Source organism: Vipera ursinii (genome assembly GCF_947247035.1).
Source record: "Vipera ursinii genome assembly, chromosome: Z".
In the NCBI taxonomy this organism is placed as follows: domain Eukaryota; kingdom Metazoa; phylum Chordata; class Lepidosauria; order Squamata; family Viperidae; genus Vipera; species Vipera ursinii.
The window spans coordinates 47,705,490-47,727,507 of NC_139517.1; the positions used below are offsets into that span (position 1 = coordinate 47,705,490).

The 22,018-nt window shown below is 43.4% G+C and overlaps 1 protein-coding gene across 1 annotated transcript; it reads right to left on the bottom strand.

The window, feature by feature from the left end:
• Positions 1-1,139: 1,139 nt before the first annotated feature.
• On the bottom strand, positions 1,140-21,858 carry LOC310648724 (uncharacterized protein). Its single transcript, XM_083376744.1, has 8 exons — positions 21,822-21,858; positions 20,345-20,511; positions 18,805-18,912; positions 16,307-16,368; positions 15,384-15,426; positions 13,746-13,870; positions 11,389-11,427; positions 1,140-1,459 (listed from the first exon to the last, which is right to left on the bottom strand). Exons 2-8 carry the CDS (start codon positions 20,363-20,365, stop codon positions 1,315-1,317), a joined length of 543 nt encoding a protein of 180 aa, XP_083232870.1. The 5' UTR covers positions 20,366-20,511; positions 21,822-21,858; the 3' UTR covers positions 1,140-1,314.
• Between the last annotated feature and the right edge of the window lie 160 nt (positions 21,859-22,018).

Sequence of the window (22,018 nt, forward strand, 5' to 3'; positions counted from 1 at the left end):
GATGTAATCTGTTGCATCCTGGTGATTTATATTCTTCGAGGTCAGATAGGTGTTCGCTAACCATTTTCTTGCTTATTTTAATTTTTATTTCTAGATCGTCTTTTACAGTAGTTTTTTTTTTGTATGTTGGACTACAATTTCTTTTTGTTAATTTTAATTGCAATGAAACTGCAATAGTAACAGTATATATTAGATGTTGTTTTACAGGAATGCTACTCACTCCGTCTTTGGAGAAGTTTCACTAGTGGGAGTCTCTTTTTCAGATCTGACAAAGAACAGACAAACATTTTAGCAGAACAGAAGTTAAAAAGAACTCTGGTGCAGTTAAGATTGTCTTCTTCCAAGGAAATATTTTGGAAGAAAAAAGTTCTAAATTAAAGAACAGCCCTTGACAGACTGTACTACTCACTCAACGTTTGGAGAAGTTTCACTAGCGGGAGACTCTTTTTCAGATCTGACAAAGAACAGAAAGACAGAGCAGAAGTTAAAAAGAACTCTGCTGCAGCTACGCTTGTCTCCCTTCCAGGATGGGAAGGATGATGGCTCATTTGTTTTCAAAGTTCCTAAAATGAAAGGAAGTTTTAACCTAGTTTTTCTCAATCTCAGCGTCTTTTAAGATGTTAATCTTAAGTACGGCTGGGAGTTGAAACCCAGATATCTTAAAGGCCCTGTGATTGAGAAATCCTGCTAAAGACAAATTGTCCTCTGGAACATGGCTACCATGAGCTCCAATCTTTTGGAGAATTTTTTTTCTCCTGGACAAATTAAACAAAATATTGCTCCATCCCAATTTGCTTGCCTTTAGATACGGCTAGCAATTTCAATTTCTCTTTGTCTAGCAACTATGAAACACAACCATTTTATATAAATATGATTCATAAATTAAATAGCAATGGCACCAAAACTTACATACAGTGCTTTATAGCTCTGTCTAAGCAGTTTATAGAATCAATATATTCCCCCAACAATCTGAGTCCTCATCTGAGTCCTCATCAGCAGGATGAAAGGCTAAGTCAATGTTGAGACAGTCAGGTCTGAACTCCTGGCGGTAAGCAGTGCGCCACTGTCTGCTCTTTCATAATTCAATGGTCGGGCGAGTGAAAACACGGAGCCAGACTGCTGTTAGCTGTTTATTCAGGTACACGTGGCCGAACTCACCTTACCTGCCCCGTCGCTGGTATTTATGCCCGGCGTGCCCGTCGCTGGCCAACCCCCAGGCTCAGATTTCCCACACTAGCCCCTGGTCACCCAACCCAGTGTCCAGGAATTCCCGCCGTGCGGCTGGGCCAATCAGGTGGCCGGGCAGGTGTGTGCCTAACATAGCCTCTGGAGGTGTGTGCCTAACATAGCCTCTGGAGCTGGAGCTGGAGCAGGACTTGGAGCTGGAGCCAGACTCGGAGCCAGAGCTGGAGCTTCAGATGGAGCCAGAGTCAGAGGTGCTGGTGGTGGCATTAGCTCCCTAGGAGGACAAAATAGAAACAAAGATTAATCCAAGTTTAAAGGGGTTAATAAAGATCAAGATCTTTTGTTTCCTTGTGTGAACCCAGCATTTCACATTTTTTCTAAAGGAAGCAACAATTATATAATTGCTTTGTTGCAAAAGCCAGGTGTTGCCTGCATGTTAGAGAATGCTTGTGTGTACCCAGGGCCTTACTTTTATGAATCTCAAGTCCAGCTTTCCCAAAATGCCTAAGCAGACTCTTGTTCTTTTTTTCAAGTCTTTGATTCTTATATACATTTATTTCTTTTATGTATTCTCATTCCTTCAGCTTGTTAATTCATAGCTGAAAGTGGGATTTAAAGGATAACTGGGTTAAACTGTTGGACCAGGTGTGGGGAGACCCAAGTTCAAATCTCCACAAATGTTATGGAGTCCTCTGATTTGGAACCAGTCACTTCCTGGGATTAACCCGGCTCACAGGATTGTTGCTGTTGGGATAAAATGAGGGGGATTCTCCTATATGCTACCTTGAGTCCACAGAAAAAAATGGTAAAACACACGTCCAACAAATAAAAATATAAACAAATATTTCTCTAGCATTGGTACCAGAAGCTGGTCAGTTGAAAAATATTCATGTCTCTTCTATAACTTGAGAGACTGTTAACCATCCTAGAGGAGAAGATGCAATAAAATAACAAACTAATTTTAGCCCATATGAAATCTGAATTTGTCACTGAACAAAATACAGACTTTTTTGTTTTGTTTTTGTTGCTCATCCAAACATAAAGGACTTCTTTTTTTATTAATTTTATTCATTTATAACAAAAAATATGAAAATACAAAAGAAATAGTAGAGGACAATAGTAGAAAAAGGGAAAACAAAAAAGAAAGGAGGGGGAGAAACAAAAGGCATTGACTTCCAACTCTCTCTCTCGCAGTAAAATCAGTCATTAAAATCAAATCTCAGCCATTTCTGCATCGGCAAATCAGTCTAATCGGTAAAACCCAAAATCATAATATTATTTTTTCCACCTCAAGCACAAAGACCAGAAGCAGTTTTCAAGGAGAAACAAAAGTACTTAGATTCTTTTCTTTTATCAGCACAATCAATTTGGCCATCACTGTTAATTCCATCAGCTTTTGTAACCATTCGTCCATGGTGGGAACCGAGGCATCCTTCCACTTTTGTGCATAGAGCAATGTTGCTGCCATCACCATATATAAAATCAGAGTTCCAGTTTTTTTTCTAGTTCTCTTTCCATTAGACCCAGAAGGAAAGTTTCTGATTTAATCTTTATGTTCACTTTAAGAATTTTCTGCATTAATATATGAATCCTACTCCAATATTTCTTTGCCTTATCACATGTCCACCATAAATGATAAAAACTCCTTTCTTTACATTTACATTTCCAACATTCATTTGAAATACCTTTAGGGCTTTTCAACTGGTGGTATGCATACCACCAGTGGTAAGCGAGCACCTGGCTGGTGGTATGCAAGCCTGCCTAGGTAATTGGAGTGGGAAAGAGAAAAAAATTAATACGGAGCCACACAGACCTGGAGGAGATCAGTTGGAGCGGCAGAGCTTGCCTGAATCCCCAGGATCTGTGGCGACATACTAATTGGACTGGAGCTTCTGATGCACCCGGAAGAGAAAAGGAGGAGGGCCAAGAGAAGGAGAGGTATAAAAGGGGCAGACTGTCCTGGCCTGTTTTCTGAGGAGCAGCAAGAAAGGGTGAGTGAGCAAGTGTTGTGTTTTGGGGGGAAGGGCTGGCAAGTGAACGGCTCATTCCCAGCTCGCTTGTGGAAAACATGCTTCTTGCTAAGTGAAGCCCCAGGATCAGTGCTGGGCTACAGCTGATACAGCTGTAGCCCACTGATCCTGGGACTTCACTTAGCAAGAAGCATGTTTTCCTCAAACAAAATGAGCAGAAAGCAAGCGGAAAGCAAGAAAGGGGGAGGAACGCAGGATCGATGTGTGCAAGTACAGCTGAGCCGCACTTCTGCACCCAGAGCACGGCTTCTGAGCATGGGCGGCTTCCGAGCGCCGGGCAGCTTCTGAGCGCTGCCAGCTTCAGAGTGTCCCGCGTGGGGTGGCTTCCGAGCGCTCTGTGTGGGTGGCTTCCGAGCACCACCGGCTTTCGAGCGCCCCATGCCGCTGGCTTCTGAGTACTCTATTGTGTAGTGGGTCCGACGCAAGAGAGACGCCAGCCGGTGTGTGAGTTCAGCTCTTTATTGGAAGGGGAAGTGAACTGGGGAATGAGGGCTACCTGGCCTCCTTATATACCTGGCCAGGTAAGCTAACAGCCAATGGGGTTGGCCCTAGGTTTCCCGCCGAAACTGTCCAAGCCAACGCCCCCTGATGGCTGTTGCTATGCAGATGCCTGCATACATAACACCCCTCGCCCCTTAGAGAAGACCCACATAACAACAACAACATGCAACTGCTATAACTATGAGTATAAATATAAAAAAACAGTGGTGTCCTTGTGTGAGGATCACTTGCACACATAGTCCGACAGGTAGGCTGGTGTCCTGTGTGGACGGGTGGATCGCCTGGGTGTGCTTGGCCCCTGGGCTTGGACCGTGGGTTCCTGAGGCCTTTGTGCAGGGCTGCAAGGAGCCGGCATCAGGAAGTCCTCCTCCTATGGTCCCTGCCCTGTGACGTCCTCAGCTGGGTTGACCCCTCCTGGAGTGTGGTCCTCCTGTTGATCGTGTGCGTTGAGTTCAGGGACGTGTGTGATGTGCTCAGGGGCGTGTGTGACATGCTCAGGGACTCTTCCTCTGAGCTGATCGATGTGTCGCCTGATGCGTCTGTCCCCCTCCACCCCTACAATGTACGAAAGGGGTCCTGTTTTCCCGACCACTGTCCCCGGAACCCAAGGATGTCCAGCCCCATAGTTCCTTGCCCAGACCAGGTCCCCCAGGTTGAGGACCCTGTGTGTGGGTGATGATGGCAATGGTGATGGTAGTGATGCTGGTGGTGATGTTGCCCTTCCGGTTTCGGCTGCTACCCGGTCTGGGTGTAGGCGGTCCAGCTTGGTGATGAGGCGCCGTCCCCATCGCAGTTCTGCTGGGCTCTTGCCGGTAGCCACGCATGGTGTTGTGTGTTGGGCTAGTAAAAATTTGGCCAGTCTGTGGTGCCAGTCCCCGCTGATGATGCGCCGGAGTGCGTCTTTGGTCGTCCTTACCATCCGTTCGGCCTGCCCATTGGTAGATGGATGGAAAGGCGCAGAGGTGGCGTGCCTAATCCAGTTCGCCTTCAAGAATGCCTGGAAATCAGCAGCAGTAAACTGAGGCCCATTATCAGACACAATTACGTCGGGGAGGCCGTGTGTGGCAAAGAGAGCTCTGAGCACCTGGATTGTCCTCCCCGAGGTCATGTTGGGGACAGGGACTACCTCTAACCACTTGGAGTGACTGTCCACCACTACTAAAAATAGTTGACCCTGGAATGGCCCCGCATAGTCAATGTGAATGCGGGACCATGGCGTGTGTGTGTCCTCCCACCGGTGTACTGGTGCATGTGGCACTTCTGGCCTGGATCTCTGGCACGTATAACAGGCCTTGACCCGATCCTCAACCTCCTTGTCCAACCAGGGCCACCAGAGGTAGCTCCTAGCCAGTGCCTTCATCCTGACCACCCCCGGGTGCCCTTCGTGTAAGGAGTCCAATACCCTGGCGCGTAGTGCGGGTGGAATGATGACCCTGCTACCCCAAAGGAGGCACCCTTTGTGTGTGGAGATTTCATCGCGTCTAATGAAATAGGCCTGAAACTCTGGTCCCGGGGATTTGTCCTGCCACCCTGTGCAAACCCATGAGTGCACCCTGCCCATGATGTTGTCTGTGGCTGTGTGGCTGGCAATGTCCTTGGCAAGAACTGGGCACTCGGGTAGTTCCTGCAGGGCTAGGATCTGTGTGGCTGGTGCTGGGTCTGGGTCGTGTGTGTCCAAGGGGAGCCTACTTAGACCGTCTGCGTGGCCCATCTCCTTCCCTGGCTTGTGTACCAGCTTGCAATTGTATGCTGCAAGGAAGATGGACCACCGGAGCATCCTGGGGGACAGAATCTGGGGGTTTTGCCTGTCTGTGGTGAACAGGCCCAGGAGTGGTTTGTGGTCCGTGAAGACAGTGAACTCCCTGCCATATAAGTAATCGTGGAATTTCTTGATTCCTGCCACGATTGCCAGGGCTTCTTTGTCTATTTGGGCGTAGTTTCTTTCTGCTCCAGACAGTGTCCTAGAATAGTATGCTATGGGGACTTGTGCCCCGTTGGGCTCAAGGTGGCTTAGGACAGCGCCCACACCATAAGGGGATGCATCACAGGCGATACAAATGGGCTTGGACTCGATGAAATGGGTTACTGTGGACTTGTCCGACAGCAATGCCTTCAGGGCCTTGAAGCTCTGATCATGGGTGGCCGTCCAGGCCCATGTTGCCTGTTTGTCTAGCAGCCTGTGGAGTGGTTCAGCGATGGCTGCCTTGTGTGGGAGGAATGTATGGTAGAAATTCAGCAGACCCAGGAATGCCTGAAGCTCTGCTTTGTTCTTGGGTGTGGGTGCTAGTTTGATGGCCCTCACCTTGGATTCTGTGGGGTGGATTCCCCTGGCGTCTACTCTGAACCCCAAAAATTCTGTGGAAGGAACACCTATGCTGCATTTTTCCTTTTTGAGTTTGAGGCCAGCTGTGCGCAGCCTTGCCAGCACTTCCCTAAGCCTACCTGCCAGTTCCTCTGCTGATGCTCCTGCGATCAGGATGTCATCAAAATAGGGGCAGACTCCTGGAATGCCCTTGAGTGTCTTTTCCATAACCTCCTGGAAAATGCCAGGAGCAACGCTGACTCCAAACTGCAGCCTGTTCACCCGGAACACCCCCCTATGGGTTACTATGGTTTGGATGTCAGCTGTTTCCCTAGTGACCATGAGTTGCTGGTACACCTGTGCAAGATTGAGCCTTGCAAAGATGGTGCCGCCTTGGAGGGAAGCGAGAACGTGGCTGACTGCAGGAACCGGGTAAGCGTGTGGGTTTAGGGCGCGGTTCACCGAGCACTTATAGTCGGTGCAGATCCTTATTTCCCCGTTGGATTTGAGGGGGGTCACGATGGGGGTTTCCCACTCCCCTCCATCTACGGGCTCTAAGATTCCCTGGGCCACCAACTTGTCTAGTTCACGCTCGATTTTGTGTTTGAGCGCAAACGGGACTCGCCACGGCCGGACCCTAACGGGGGAGACGTTCGAGTTAAGCTTGAACGATATGGGGGCCCCGGTGTACTTGCCTAATGACCCGTCGAAGACGTCGGCGAACTCCCGGCAAACGGCCTCAACGGAGTCCCCCTGGATCCGATGGATCCCGGATACTGAGATTCCCAGGGCCTCAAACCAGTCCAGCCCGACCAGGCTGGCTCTGCGGCCCTCTACCACTACAAAATCCAGGTGCCCTTCATGACCCTTAAACCCCACTGAAATGGTGGCCTCCCCCTTCACCTTGACCGGCGAATTCTGAAAATCGGTCAGGGTTAATTTAGTAGGCCGTAATTTAATCCGTTGCTTGCTCCGGCTAATTATGTGGTTAAGGGTCTCGTCCGAAATAATCGAGACCGCTGATCCGGAGTCAAGCTCCATGCTGCAAGGGATGCCTTGCAAATGGATTGCTAATCTAATTTTGGGTTTGAGCAGCCGGCGGCTACCTGTGTGGTTAATGGCCAGCCGGCTCTCAACATAGTCAATTTTTGTTTTGGTGGGGGCCCTAGTACCTTCGAACGGCAGTTCCTCCGGCTGCAGCTCGTGGATCTCCTCTCGGGGGCGGCGGCTACGGCAGACGGCGGCTATGTGGCCTGTTTTCTTGCAGGCCCGGCACGTGGTGGACCGGAACTTGCAGAGGCTGCACATGTGGTTCCCACCACACCCTGTGCACCTCTGGGGAACGGCGGTGTTGCTGGGAGGCCTGGGCCTGTCTGGGCGTCTGGCTCGCTTTTTGGGGGTCGACTTCCGCTGGAGGAGGTCGATGCTCAGGTCGTCCTCCTCTGTGGCCCCTTGCCGGTGCCAGGCCGGGTTCCCTGGCAGGCTTGGACGGCCCCGCAGGCCGCTTCGTGTGCTAGAATGGCGTCCTCGGCTTCCTGGAGAGAGACCTCCTCTCTTTCGAACAGGCGCTCCTGCAACTGCAACTGCCTGTCGCGTAGGCTGCAAATCAGCCGGTCCCGTAGTCGCTCCTCCAAATTTGTGAACCTGCAAGCGACGGCAGCTTCCCGCAGGGCGGCGAGGAAGTCGGCGCCGGTCTCGTCGGGGCGCTGGTCCCTTTTCTCGAATTGTGACCGTGCGGCCACCTTGGAGCGCCGAGGCCTGAAATGTGTGTTGAGCCTGGCCACGAGGTCTTGATACGTGACGGTGTTGATGGCCTCCTGGGGGAACAGGTTCGCGGCGACTTCCAGCAGCGCTGGTCCCCCAAGGCAGAGCAGGGCGGCCGCCTTTGCACCGTCCTCCGATATCTGATTGAACCGCATGTATAGTTCAACGTGAGCCAGGTAACGGGTCCAGGTTTCGGGGCGGCGGGTCTCGAATTCGTGGGGTTGTCCGGCTCTAGCCATGGCGTAGATGTGGCGCTTGGCGTTGCCGGTTCGCCTGGCGGTCGTGGGGGGAAGAAGGAAAAATGCCTTTTCCTTCAACTTGCGGAGCGTTTCCCCAGTGACTTCAGCTCTTGGTCAGCAGCAATCCCATCCTCGTCGCCACTATTGTGTAGTGGGTCCGACGCAAGAGAGACGCCAGCTGGTGTGTGAGTTCAGCTCTTTATTGGAAGGGGAAGTGAACTGGGGAATGAGGGCTACCTGGCCTCCTTATATACCTGGCCAGGTAAGCTAACAGCCAATGGGGTTGGCCCTAGGTTTCCCGTCGAAACTGTCCAGGCCAACGCCCCCTGATGGCTGTTGCTATGCAGATGCCTGCATACATTACATACTCCATGGTGGCTTCCGAGCGCCCCGCGTTGGTGGCTTCCAAGCGCCCCATGTGCCACCACTAGCGATACCTGGCGAGAAGGCGGAGAAGCATCTGGCTGCTTTTCCCTGCTGGGAATGGATGTGGGAAGTGTTCAACTTCAGGCATGATTGCCGAAGCTAAGGAATTGCCTTCCTATCATACTTCCACGTTCTTCGCCTCTCTGCTTTGTTCCGTCAGAGAAATCCCTGTCTTTCCAAGAGAGGCAGAAGTGATTTCCCTTTTGCAAGCAGGAAATCTTGCAGGTCTCATCACAAGGAAGGAAACCCCAGATACGGGGAAGACAGGGAAAATGTGTGTGTGGGGGGGGGAATCCCCGGCTGCAATTCCCATGCAAGATTTCCTGCTTGCAAAAGGGTGATCACTTCTGCCTCTCTTGCGAAGACAAGGATTTCTTCAGCAGAGAATGCCAGCAATCCAGGGTGGGGATGTGGGCAAGGAAGGGAAACCCTTCCTTGGAGCATCCGGGATGGGGGAACCCTCTGCCCCACTGCCTGCCTTCTCCTTTTTTTCTGCAAGGGGGGGGAGGAGGAAGGAGGCGCAGAAGCAGCGGGTGAGATTGCAGCCCATCCCAGAGAAGGGGAAGGAAGAGCCAGTTGGAGACTGCGTCTTTCTCCCCCCATCCCCAGAGGGAGAAGCCCCCCTTGCCTGCCCGCCACCCCAGCCATGCTGTACAAAGCTGCCAGCCACACGACACGCCTGGGCATGTCGGGTCAAGCGGCACCCTGGGCAAAGAAGAGGCACGCGCATGGCCACCTTCAAGCATGTGCTCTCCTCTGCCACTGCGCATGCACAGGCAGGGCCATAATGGCGCCGATTCACTTCACCTGCAGCCACTCCATGTGGTGAAAATGTTCTGCTGCCTGCCAAAACCAGGGAGGGGTCTGGGCAGCGTAGCACAGGACAATGGGAGGAAGGAAGGAAGGAAGGGAAGGAAAGAACAAAGAGGGAAGGGAGGGAGGGAGGGAGGGAGGGAGGGAGGGAGGGAAGGAAGGAAGGAACAAACAGGGAAGGGAGGGACAATGGAAAGGAGGAAGGGACAAAGAGGGAGGGAAGAAAGGAAGAAAGGAAGGAAAGAAGAAAGGTAGGGACAATGGGAGAGAGGGAGGGAGGGATGAAAGGCACCCACCCCAATCCCACCCCATTCCACCAGAGACCCACGGATTTCCACACACACACAGGCACCCTGCAACCTGAGTGATGAGCTGGCCACACACCCCCAGCCATTGACTTCGCTTGTCGAAAAGTTGCAAAAGTTGATCACATGAACCTGGGACATAGAACGTCATAAGTATGAATCAGTTGCCAAGCATCCGAATGTAAGTCACATTACCCTGGGGATGCTGCAACAGTCATAAGTGTGAAAAATGGTCATAAGTCCCTTTTTCCAGTGCCGTTGTAACTTTGAACAGTCACTAAGGGAATTGTTGTAAGTCGAGGACTACCTGTACTTTATCATTTTTTCCTTTTTTTTGGTCAAGTTTTTGACACCTTGCTGGGCGACTGGTGGTACTCGGATAGTGCCTTATTCTAAAAGTGGTACAATAGGTGAAAAGGTTGAAAAGCCCTCTAGATAACGTGTTAAATACCAATGATAAATCATTTTGTAGAAATTTTCTTCTAGGTTATAATTCAATTTCAATTTAAAGTCTTTTATCCACATATTCTCCCATGATTCAAACATCACATGATACCCAAAATTCCTTGCCCAGTGGATCATACGGTGTTTTACACGTTCATTCTCCAAATTCAATTTTAATAACATTTTATAGACCTTGGCGATTATATGATCATCACTACCACTTAGTAGGATTTCCAATTCCTTTTTAGCGAACTCAAAACCATGGTCTTTTTTGTCTAGTTTAAATCTTTCCTTCATTTGTTGATAGGTTAACCAGTGACAAGCGTGACCTTCTAATTCTAATTCTTCCCTAGACTTGAGGATGGGGTTTCCAGAATGGAAAGATACTATTTTACCATCCTCCACCAGTCTGGATTCACCACCATTTCTTTTCTTAAAAAAAAAGCTTGGGGAGGACACTCACGGGGGCAATTTCATAAAAAGCCTTGTTTTATATTTGTTCCAAACTCTTAACATGGCACGTCTAATAAAATGTTTATTAAAATCAACATTAAGGCTTGAATGGCATTAATGGTATGATAAAGTCAAATATAAAGGATTTCTATTGCTTTTCCTTCGGGACTGACGCTAAGCCTGAAAGCTTCTACTCATTAAAGGCATACCTGTTCACACAGGTGTTGAAGTGGTTCTGCACCCTTGCTGCTCTAGGTTAACAGGTTTGGGGGGATTTAAATAAAGATTCTGGGTGGATTTATTCATTTAACAATCGTTGTTTCTGTACCTGTCTTCATATTGATGTTCACTCCTGGAACTGCCTGGACTTGTCCCTGCAGTTTTCTTGGAGAGATTTCAGAAGTGGTTTGCCATTCCCTCCTTCCCAAAGACTGACTGACCCAAGGTCACCCAGCTGGCATAATGCCTAAGGTGGGACTAGAACTCACCATCTCCCGGTTTCTCTCCTAGTGCCTAAAACATGGCATCAGACTATCAATTGTAGCTGTTTGTAAAATGTTAATTTAATTTTATCCTCACTTTTGGATTGCTAAAATATGAGGAAAATATAGTTACATTTGAAAAACAAAGTACTTAATTGCAGGTCATAAGCCCCTATGGTGTAAAATACCTAATAAAGTCAAAATTTAAAAAATTCAATGAAGTACCATAACTGTTCTTACAATACCTTTAACTCTACTCAATTATGTTGGAAACAACTCTTCTACTAATTTCATTTCAACAAAAATGCAGAATTGCTGTGGTGCTTGAAATTTTAAAGAGGAAAACAATATTAGTAAAGTAATCTCCCTTTACTTCTTTGTCAGTAAATTTAAATTTAACATACAAATATTAGTAAATCTTTTGTAGCGCCTGTAGTTACTTACAGTTTTTCCACAGTAATAAACTCAAGGATTACTGGAGGTCTGATAAGTAAAGAAGAGCAGAAATTACAGAGTTTGTTGTAGAACAATATATTTGCAACTTGTATAGTTTGGTTTGTTTTAATGTACAGTTTTTGTACATTGAGTTTGTAAACAAACTTATTTTCAAAACAATATTACATACATTTCCTTTGCCTGCGTTCAGAGAAAACAGCCACAGCCAGAAAAGCAAATTAGTATCCCCAGCAAACTATAGAAGCAGTATATGAAAAGATTAGAACAATCAAATTTTGCAGTCTGCAAAGGCAACAGCTACAGTTTCACACATTATTAATTCTTGCAGAATTGTTGTGGCTTTTTTCAATGGAAAAAAAAGTTCTATAGAATGCCACACTTTTACTTCTATTCAATTTATTTGCAAAGAAAAGCAACTTAGATGATTAAAGGCCTGGAGAGTAAAACATATGAACAACAATTGCAGAATTTGAGAACGGAAGAAGAGAAAAGGAGGATTAGCGGGGACATGATAGCAGTACTCCAGTATTTGAGAGGCTGCCAGAAGAGGAGGAGGTCAATTTATTTTCCAAAGCACCAGGAGGCAAGACAAAGAAATAATGGATGGAAATTAATCAAGGAGAGAAGTAACCTGGAATTAAGGAGAAACATCCTAACAGTGAGGACAATTAACCAGTGGAGCAGCTTGCCTTCAGACAAGAAGAGACTGGACAGCCACTTATCTGAAATGATATAGGGTCTCCTGCTTGAGCAGGGAGCTGGACTAGAAGACCTCCAATGTCCCTCCCAGCTCTATTCTGTTCGGTTCCATTCCGCTCCGCTCCGCTCCGCTCCATTCCGCTCCATTCCATTCCATTCCATTCCATTCCATTCCATTCCGTTCCGTTCCGTTCTGTTCTGTTCTGTTCTGTTCTGTTCTGTTCTATTCTATTTCTTCTCAATATTTGCGTGGCTGCCCATAATTCTGGGTGGCTCATAACAAAGAAACCAATAACTATACGACCATAAAATGAGAACAAAAATCCGTCTTCTCAGTCATCCCCCTGGGATGTACCACCATCAGCTTCAGACATTCTTTCTTCCATCCCTGCACCCAGGTAAAAGCTCAGGTTTTGACAGCCTTCCAAAAGGCTGAAAAAGTGAGGGCTTGCTGAATCATTTGGGGAAGAGTATTCCATAAGGTAGGCACAACCACAGGAAACGGCACACTTCCGAGCTCCCACTAGAGGGCAAGACCTCAGGGAAGGGACCTGGAGCATACCTACCCCATCTGATCTGGTAGGATGGGCAGACACTGTCAGGAAGAAGGGATCCCACAAATATCCTGCTCCCTGCAATGTAGGGATTTAAAAGTGACAACCAGCATCTTGAATTACACCCAGAAGAAAGCTGGGGGACAACACAGCTCCTACCACAGAGGTGTAACATGGGCAAACAGAGGAACACCCAATACTGCACGTGCCACTGTTTTTTGGACCAGATGTAGCTTCTGAGTTACCTTCAAGGGCACTTGAAGTGATCTTCAAAGACAGCCCCATGTAAAGTGCACTGCAGTAATATAAATTTGGAGAAATGCAAATTTGTCCCAAAAATTTTGTAATGAAAAAAATAAAGATGTCCTCTAACTTGCAAAATGGGACTATTCCCTCTATAATTTTACTTTGTCATGGAGGGGAATTCACTGGAGAAAGCAAAGATATTTGGAAGAGTTAGTGGTAAAAGAAGTCCAGGCCATGAAAGAACATGGTGGCTGGACACTATCAGAACTGACATTAGCCAGAGCAGACAAAAACTCAAAGAAGTTATTGCAAGATTGGAAGATGTGGAGAGACTTGGCCCATAGAATCACCAAGAGTTGGACATGACTGAATGCATCACCACCATTGTTGTGTAGCCGGTTCTTGCAGGAATTGAGCAAGACGGAAGGTTCAAAACAGCAACATGCTTTATCAAAGGTCAAAACAGAACAGAAGCAACAAGGGAGCTGCTGTGCAGCTGTTTATACGGTTGGCCAATAGGTGGCGACCAATAGGTTTGAAGCATAGGTTTCCCGCCCAAAGACCTACTTAGCCGGCTGGAGACAACCAGTCTGGGCCGGATAGCACCCACTACAACATACACATGAACTAGCACTTAGCAATTTAATGCAAGCAATTAGCAAGCAGTGCAACAAGAGCAAACACTTACAACATAGACACAAGGCCAATACATTACACCCATCATCATCAGATTTTTGCCAGTTTCTTTCTTGAAATATGTACCAAAGGGAAAAAGAAAAGGAAAGGGAAAGGAGAGGGGAGGGGAGGGGAAAGGAAGGGAAGAGAAGAAAAGAGAAGAAACAATACCTTGCGTTAGCGCAATTATATATGTTTTCCTCTTCTGTGTACTCTTCATCATGTAATTTTTCAATCATAACTTCTTTCTTTATTTCATCTATAGGTTGATACATGTCTTCAACCCAAATGTTTGTCTGAACATGAGGAAAGGATGTTAAAAATGATCATAAAACTTCATTCTAAGTTTTTAATTTATATGTTGCATTATCATTTTATTTGAATCTCAAATTCCAATTCCTGGAATGGAGGTTCTTCCTGAAGGAATATGTGACTAGCAAATTAGAGCAAACTTAATTGTGAACTCCTAATTAGGTCACCAGTTTTAGCTCCCTCTTTATCTACAATAGGGATTCCTGGAACATATTTTGTACTTCTGCCAATTAGTATTAGTAGCCAGTAACATTAATAGTTAGTAACTGTAATTTTAAAAAATTCCCCAGTCCTAGTATTCCTAAATTTTGCAAGGGGTGTTGGGTTTAATATATGTCATTTAATTTGGGCTTAGTTATGATCTATGAAATAAATGCATGCTTTAATATTGTTTGAGAATGAGGCTTTTATCAATTCATCTAGTTGATACAAATATACTTGCAGTAAACAAAGCCATCTTTGTTAATATTGGTATATTTAATAAGTTACAACTGGTTATAGCAAAACTTTTCTTCTGAAAAGATCTCATAGGAATAATATACAAAATACATAAAACTGTATGACATGGTTTGCACACCTGACTCAATACACTTTACACATTAAGTTGCAAATAAGCCATATTTTCATTTCAGGTTTTGTGAATCCAGCCATTGTGATTTATTCCAGAAATAATTTTCTGGTCATCCACAGTTTGGCACAATGTGGGAACTGCAGTATGTCATAAAAAGGTCTACCAAAAAGGTTCAAAATACTGCTTTTTTCTAAATACTATAGCATGTATTTGGGCATTTCAAACTGTCAGTCATCTAGAAATCACAGGTGTAGGACAGGCTGGGATCAAGACCATTGGCTATTACAACAGCCTCCTTCTCCTTCTCCACAGAGAAGCCAGAGTGGTTCTGAATTACTTCTATGTGGGAAGAAAATAAGGGTGCCTCCTGTTCCTGAAGACAATGGATTGGCTTACAGGATCCAGAAGAAATGGAGAGAAGCGAGGGAAATGGCAAATTCAGGAGGAATGGCTGGGAAGCTGCCATCTTTATCCACACTACTGCAGTGCTGGCTTAGATGACTTTAAAATTCAATGAGAGACTTTAAAACAGGAGCAGTTACCTTTAAAGAGAGTACAACAGATGGCTCTAGACATCAGTTGCCAAGTAAAAGCCAACCTTTCCTAAACACTGCAACCCAATCCTAACGTATATGTACTCAGAACTAAGCCCCATTGAGTTTAATACACTCGCAAAATGACAGGATTATTTTTTATTTATTTAAACAAATTTATGGCAGCCTGCAAAATCTAAAAAAAAAATCCACCACCCAGTCACATTACTACCACTACTACTACTACTACTACTACTACTACTACTACTATTATTATTATTATTATTATTATTATTATTATTATTATTATTATTATTATTATTATTATTATTATTATTCAGGCTTGCCTAAGCCACATCTGTAATACTTGTGGTTGCTTCTACATTTACACACCTGTTTTTCCAGTGTACCTCTCTCCATTCTATCCAGAAGTGTCCTTAAAGAAACAATAAAAGAAAAAATGGTGAAATGTTAGCCTGGATAAAACCCTTTTGACAATATTCAAACAAAATGTGGCATACATTTCTGTATTGGAAAATTACACAAACTCTTATGAATATGAAAGATGTACCCGGAAAATAAGTTCTAGCATCATTTTTCAAGATGCTCATAATATAAGCGCTACCCTAAAAATATGCCCCAGTGAAGATCATCAGCCAGATTGACGCATTTAGTACCATATTTTCCCCAAAATAAGATCTAAGTGTAAAATAAGCACTAATGCTTCTTTTGAAGCAAAAATTAATATAAGACCCGATCTTATTTTCAGGGAAATAGGGTATATATTTCTGTTTCTCAACATAAGACTCAAAAGATCTTTTCAGTCACAAGACACGTTTGTGCACATAGAAGCAGTATGCAGATAATAGAAAGCTTAATTGCCTCTTATGCTAAAACACACACTGGCAATTGTCTCCAAGCTTTAAGAGTGCATGTTGCAGGTAACCACATATTTCTTTGGGGATTTTTGGCTTCGTTAGCTTGCATGCTCAGCTTGGCATTCTCAAGTTTGGCATTAGTTTGGCGCTGAAAATAGTTTAAAGTTGCCAAGAGGAGAGGGGGACTTATGGGACCAGTTGGGGAATATAGCAGGAAGCCAATGCTATACATACAAATTCAGACAGCAAAAACGCAGATTATTCAGCAATGTTCTCAGTGTTTTCAACTTTTACATGCAACATCCTATGCACTAAAATTTGCTTTTCAAAGGTGAAACTCATAGGTGCATTGCCAAAATAATCTTGAGACTGGTCCTCATAAGAGCATTTTTAGAGTAGAGAGTTGCAAATAACTAAGTATCTTCAGGCAAGAGTTACCGTTTTTCCAGAGAAGTCCCTTCCATTTCCTTGGCAGTTTGATGGGAACGGATCTGTTTAATCTAAAAAGAGAGCTGTGGTTATGAGGGATAAATGTAACGATTTTTCACAATGAGGAAAAAGAATCAATGACTGGCACAGAGAACAATGTCTTTTCTCTGTTTCTCCATGAGAAACTCTTCGTTTTCTCCATCGTCACTGTGTGAAAAGGTCTGCGGCCTTCAACTTGGTTTTGATAAGGCTTCTAAGAAGGTCTTATGAAGCAAATCAAGCCTACCAGCCAGATGTTCACTATCAGAACTGGAGATGGAAAGAATCCCACTCAATACATCCATTTATTTGACTCCCTCCCCAATAATTTTACAAAAATCAGTGCCACCCTTTCTTGTGATGTTGCTATATCACTGCCACATCTGCTGTGGCTCTTTGAGGCTGAATATATTATATTAAATTTTGGCTGCAGTAATGTGGTCCCCCTGAGTCAGTGTTTAAGGAAATGTTAGCTCTGGGGGATGTCCAGTTAGGTATCACGGTATGACAGGTGTAGGAAGATGGGGTTCCATCTTCCACATTCGATTTTGACCCACTGGGGACCCTAAAAAGGGTCGAAAGTCATCCCAAAGAGGTGATGAAGAAGGAGGGGACACTCGTCGATCGCGGAGGGGCAGCCTTTCTGCTGGATCTGAGGAAGCCCTCCAAACCGGCGGGGGAAAGACTGGATACATTTGTGTGGCCAGTTAGACGCTCCTGACAACCAAAGATAAGCACTAATTAGCAATTTTTGAGCAATGTGGATGGAACTGGGTGAGACTTTATTCTTTTTTTATGACCTTAATACTACTCCCCTGGAAAAAAGAATGCCCAAAGCAAAGTATCCCCCCCGATGAGAGAGGGAAGGGAAGTTTTTGCCTCACTCCCTCAGCAAATTAATTGCTTTGGGGAAACATAGAGAAAACTACAAGATCAATTTGGAATTAATGCAGATTAATACAGCTTTGAAATTTGGGGACTAAAAATACCTTTGAGACTTTTTTTTAGAAAAGATATTTGAAAGTCTGTAAAATAGGCTTGGATTTGGTAAGCTGGAGGGTGGAATCAATGACATCTAGTGGCACTACAATTTATTATGCTTAAAGGAAACTTGGCTTGAAGCCCGGACTTAAATAAGACTCTTTGTTGTTCCTGGAAACTCACTTTTGCAGACTGCAGCTGGGAAAAGGAAAAAAAACGTTTTGGGCTGCTTATCTGTGTTGGACAATAAAGCCTACATACAAAAACAAAATGGGTGTTTCATACTTAGCCTCAAATGATAAAAAAGCATCTTTAACACTTGTCTCCAAAGTCCCCAGCTTGATATACCAACAAGAAAATGTTAATGAATCTCAGAAAGAAATTCTATGTTTAAATCAATCCAAGAGACAATTGTTTCATTTCATGATACCAAAAATAATGCAAATGAGATAAAAGAATGATTTTCTAACCTAAACTTACGAATCCAGACAATGACTACAAAAAGGGAACTAGTAACCTAGAAAACAGAAGGAAAATTAGAAGAGATCTAAAGATCGAGGACCTAAAGGAAGGAATTAACAGACAGATACAGAGAAATAAAAAATTAGAAGATGCAGTGATAAAACTGGTAATGGAAAAGATATCTTACTTGTCAAGATCTCAGAACACATTTGAAGATAAGGAAGAATAGCTGATTGAATGGATGATAAAACTGTTAAGAGAAATGCTGAATATAGACAAACAAGAAAGGAAAAAAAACACTGAAGGAGAAGGATGGAGGCTGTTTAATGAATATAAATGGGTTGAGTGTTCTTCCAAAAATACTTCAATCAAATAATTAGAAGAATAGGATTTGTAACTAGAATATTATACTTTGTTATGAGATGGGAAATATGAATTCTATAAAGGTTTGAATAAGGAAAGCTTTTGGTTATCTAAATATAATTTATTATGAGAAAATTATATGTGATAGAGATATTTTGAACATTGATGGGAAATTATTTTTTTTAAAGCAGGAAAAACAGGATATTGATTGACCAAATGGATTTTAAGTGCAAATGCAATTGAGATATTTTCTGGCTAGAAAAGATATTATAAACTGACATTATGTATAATACCAGAAAATGTGACGAAGATGTCTATATTTAATTGTATATGTATTAACAGTAACAAGAATTGTATTTGCCCACCAGAAGAAGAGAGGGTCAAGGAAGCACTGGATGGTGTAGTATTGGAATTAGACTGAGAAAGTTAGTATCTACCACTGAATTACCAATGGATCCAGACAACATGTTGTTTATTAAGTACTCATTATTGTAAAATTAGAAAATTAATAAAATATGTGTATAAAAAAGGAAATTAGCTCTTCACTAAAGCAATATATTGAGAGTTGGAGAAGTTTGTTTTTTCATTATTCGGCTTTGAGAGATAGTGGAATAATAAATTAAAATAAGGATCTCGAGTAAAATACTTTAGCTTACCTGAACTGAAAGAATTATTAGAATAATTATCATAATAAACACTGTCACCAAAAAAGCCAACACCAAATAAGTAAGGTAGACTTTGCCATCTTGTGGAATTTTCTGTCTTGCTGTCTGTAAGGTTAAACAAAGAGAAGCAAAAGCCTCCATGTATTGCAACATTTTCTTCATCCTGACTAATGACATTGTGGACAACTTGTACTCATCAGAATATATCAGACTGTTCTGTAACTGCTTAGTTCTCAGATAATGCTAAGCTAGAATTTGCTTAATTTGAATGTTTTAGCCCATATTATCACACCTATAAAAATTTAGCAACAACTAATCTGTAAACCCATATCTTGAAGTTAGCTTACTAATCCATAATATGTTTTATCAGGTTTTATTATCTTGAACTTAAGAGCCCTGGTTTATTATTGGTTTATACTTTGTTATACCAGAGGCCCTTACCAATTCATGGTAAACTCAAGGCAAGACAAAAGCAAGTTTCAGAATTTTTGTTCCCCTCCACGCAGTCTTGTAACTTTCCCTAGCAACTTTTCCCCATCAGTTTGGTCTGCTGAATACAAGACAGACGGAAGAGTCTGAGGTCTGTCTGCCAAATCATCCATTATCCCCACAAAACCTGACAAAATACCCATTGGATTATATCAGTCTTATAAATACAAGTTCATAATAAACCCACTTGGGAATTAATTAGTGAATATGCAAGTCATATATTTTATATAAAAATGTTTACAAAACATTAAAGTCTGCATTAATCACTGACCAAATGTAGTCGTATAAATATAGATGGAAAAAGTATTATTGCTGCTAGGACATGGCAGAAACCATATGTGTCAGGCTAACAAATATTTTTTAAAAGTACTCAACAATTAGGTAAACAAGCGATGATTATTTCTTTATGTGCAACACTGTGTATGGATTATTACAAAAATTTCAATTAAAGTAAGTCTTATTTGGTATTTTTTAAATATAGGTATCCATTGTATATTATCCAAGGTACATTTTCCTATTGTTTAGGAAACCTTTGCCAAATTTAGTACTAAAACAATTCTTTAGATATTTATTACAATATCCATTTTGTCCTTTTAAAATAGCGCGTCAAATTTCAAAACCAGAAATTGTTGATAAATCAGTCAGAGACAATTATTCTTCATCATCATTATCGTCATTGTCATCATCTTGTGCAGGAAACATTTAACTTTACCATTGTTCTGTAAATCCCTTTTCTTTAAAGACCAGTGTAAAGATCTTTACACAAGAGAAATTGCAACAACTTTATATATATATATATATACACATGTCACTTTTGCTTGAGAACAGACATGGGAATCATAAGAGAAATGGTGTTCGCACATTACTATAAGCAATCTAAAAGGGCTTCTACTCTAAAAGGGTAACTGCTTTTATAGAAATGAATGTGCAAATAATTTGCACCAATTTGGTCTCTTGGGGGGAAAAAAGACACACATCTAGGTAATCAAATCTTGGTAAAGCTCCTAAGAGTGCGCTTCTTATGACTACTTATCTAGGTCGCTTTTACCTCATCAGAAGGCTTCTCCATTTTTCTGGAGCTTGCTGTAGGGATATGGTTTACATTTTTAGGCGGCAACAAGTAGAACTTCCGCAGAGCAGATAACCTCTCAATTTCTGCTGATTGAATGATTTCTTTCAGGATATGATCCACAGGACAAATTTGGATAGCGTGTTCTTTGCAGGTTTTTTTGATGAAATACATAAACAGGCCAATTATGTTCTTGGAAACCTTTCTGGATTCCTCAGGCTCAACTTCTTTCTCAATAACTTTCTCAGAGTTTTGTTCACTTGGAGTATTTTCCTTTTTTGCCTGCCCTGTGATTATAATATGTTTTACATGGCTGGGCCTTGCTGATCTGTTGGTGGACTTCAGAACAAAGACCACCTTACCAGCCCCGTCCTTACCGCTATCCTCCACTACAATAGAAGAAGTCAAAGGAGGGAGCTCTGTTGGAAGATGTAAAATGGAGAACTTTTGTAAGGAATGACCTGATTCTTGATGAAGCCTGTTAAGGGAAGAAATGTGCTGAGGCTTCCCTATTTCTTCAGCCATAGTATGGGAAGTAGGCTTTACTTGCTTTCCGGCAAAATTTCCAGTGTTTTTTGCAAATCCTCGATATTTTCCAAGCCATTGACCTTTCTGAGCTGCTTTATAGCGGCTCTTTACCCTTTCCAGATGGCTTTTAGTTTTCAAGCTGATTTCACCAGAGGTTTTTGAAATTTTTTTAGCCAATTCCTCTTGGATCGCCAACTCGTGAGTTTTCTCTTCATATTCTGTAATTTTTGCTTTCAGAGCCACCTGTAGCCACCTCTTATGGTTTGGAGGCACTAGTCCCCCTACCCGCTTCCCCCGATTTTTCAGCCCCTCTAACTGATGCAGGTTTCCCTTGCTCTCTACCAATAGGATCCCAACTAAGAAAAGAAAAGCAGAGATGGCAAACCATCCCATTTTATACATCTCCTATTTGACCCCAAAATGGATGCCTTAGAGTATGGCAGCCAACATTAGCGGTCACTCTCTGTGGTTACTAAGCAACCACTTGTCATTCCATATGGAGGCTGCAGGAGAAGGCCATGACATTTCAAGGGTTCTCTTTGGTTGTGACATCATTTTACCACAATTGCTGATATCATAGAATTGCCAGAACCATGGCAACAAAATAGGTAGTGATCTCTTTTTTTAGATAATGAGTTGACTTTATGAGATCATTCAGATATTTGCAATTATTTTTTTTGGGTGAGCAACACAGTGGGAAATATCATACATTCCAATGGGAAATCAGATTGTAGGACCTGGCTGTCATTCTCCAGCTACTAAAACATATTATTGCAAATTACGTAAAGCTAGAAAAAAGGGGGATATTAGTGGAGGGAGGAGGGTAGGAGCACTTAGACTTATATACTGTCCCATAGTGCTTTACTCTCTGAGTAGTTTCCAATGTCAGCATATTGCCCCCAACAATCTGGCTCCTTGGTTTACTGACCTTGGAAGGATGGAAGGCCTTTGAGCCCTTTAGGATCAAACTCCCGGCTGTGGGCAGAATTAGCCTGCAATAGTGCATATAAGATAAGTAGAAGATAGCAGATAAATTATAAAGAGATATCCCTGTGCAGCATCCAGCTATCTTCTTTCCACTCAAATTTATTTATTGTCTTTGTGTTAAATTACAAGCAGTGGAAT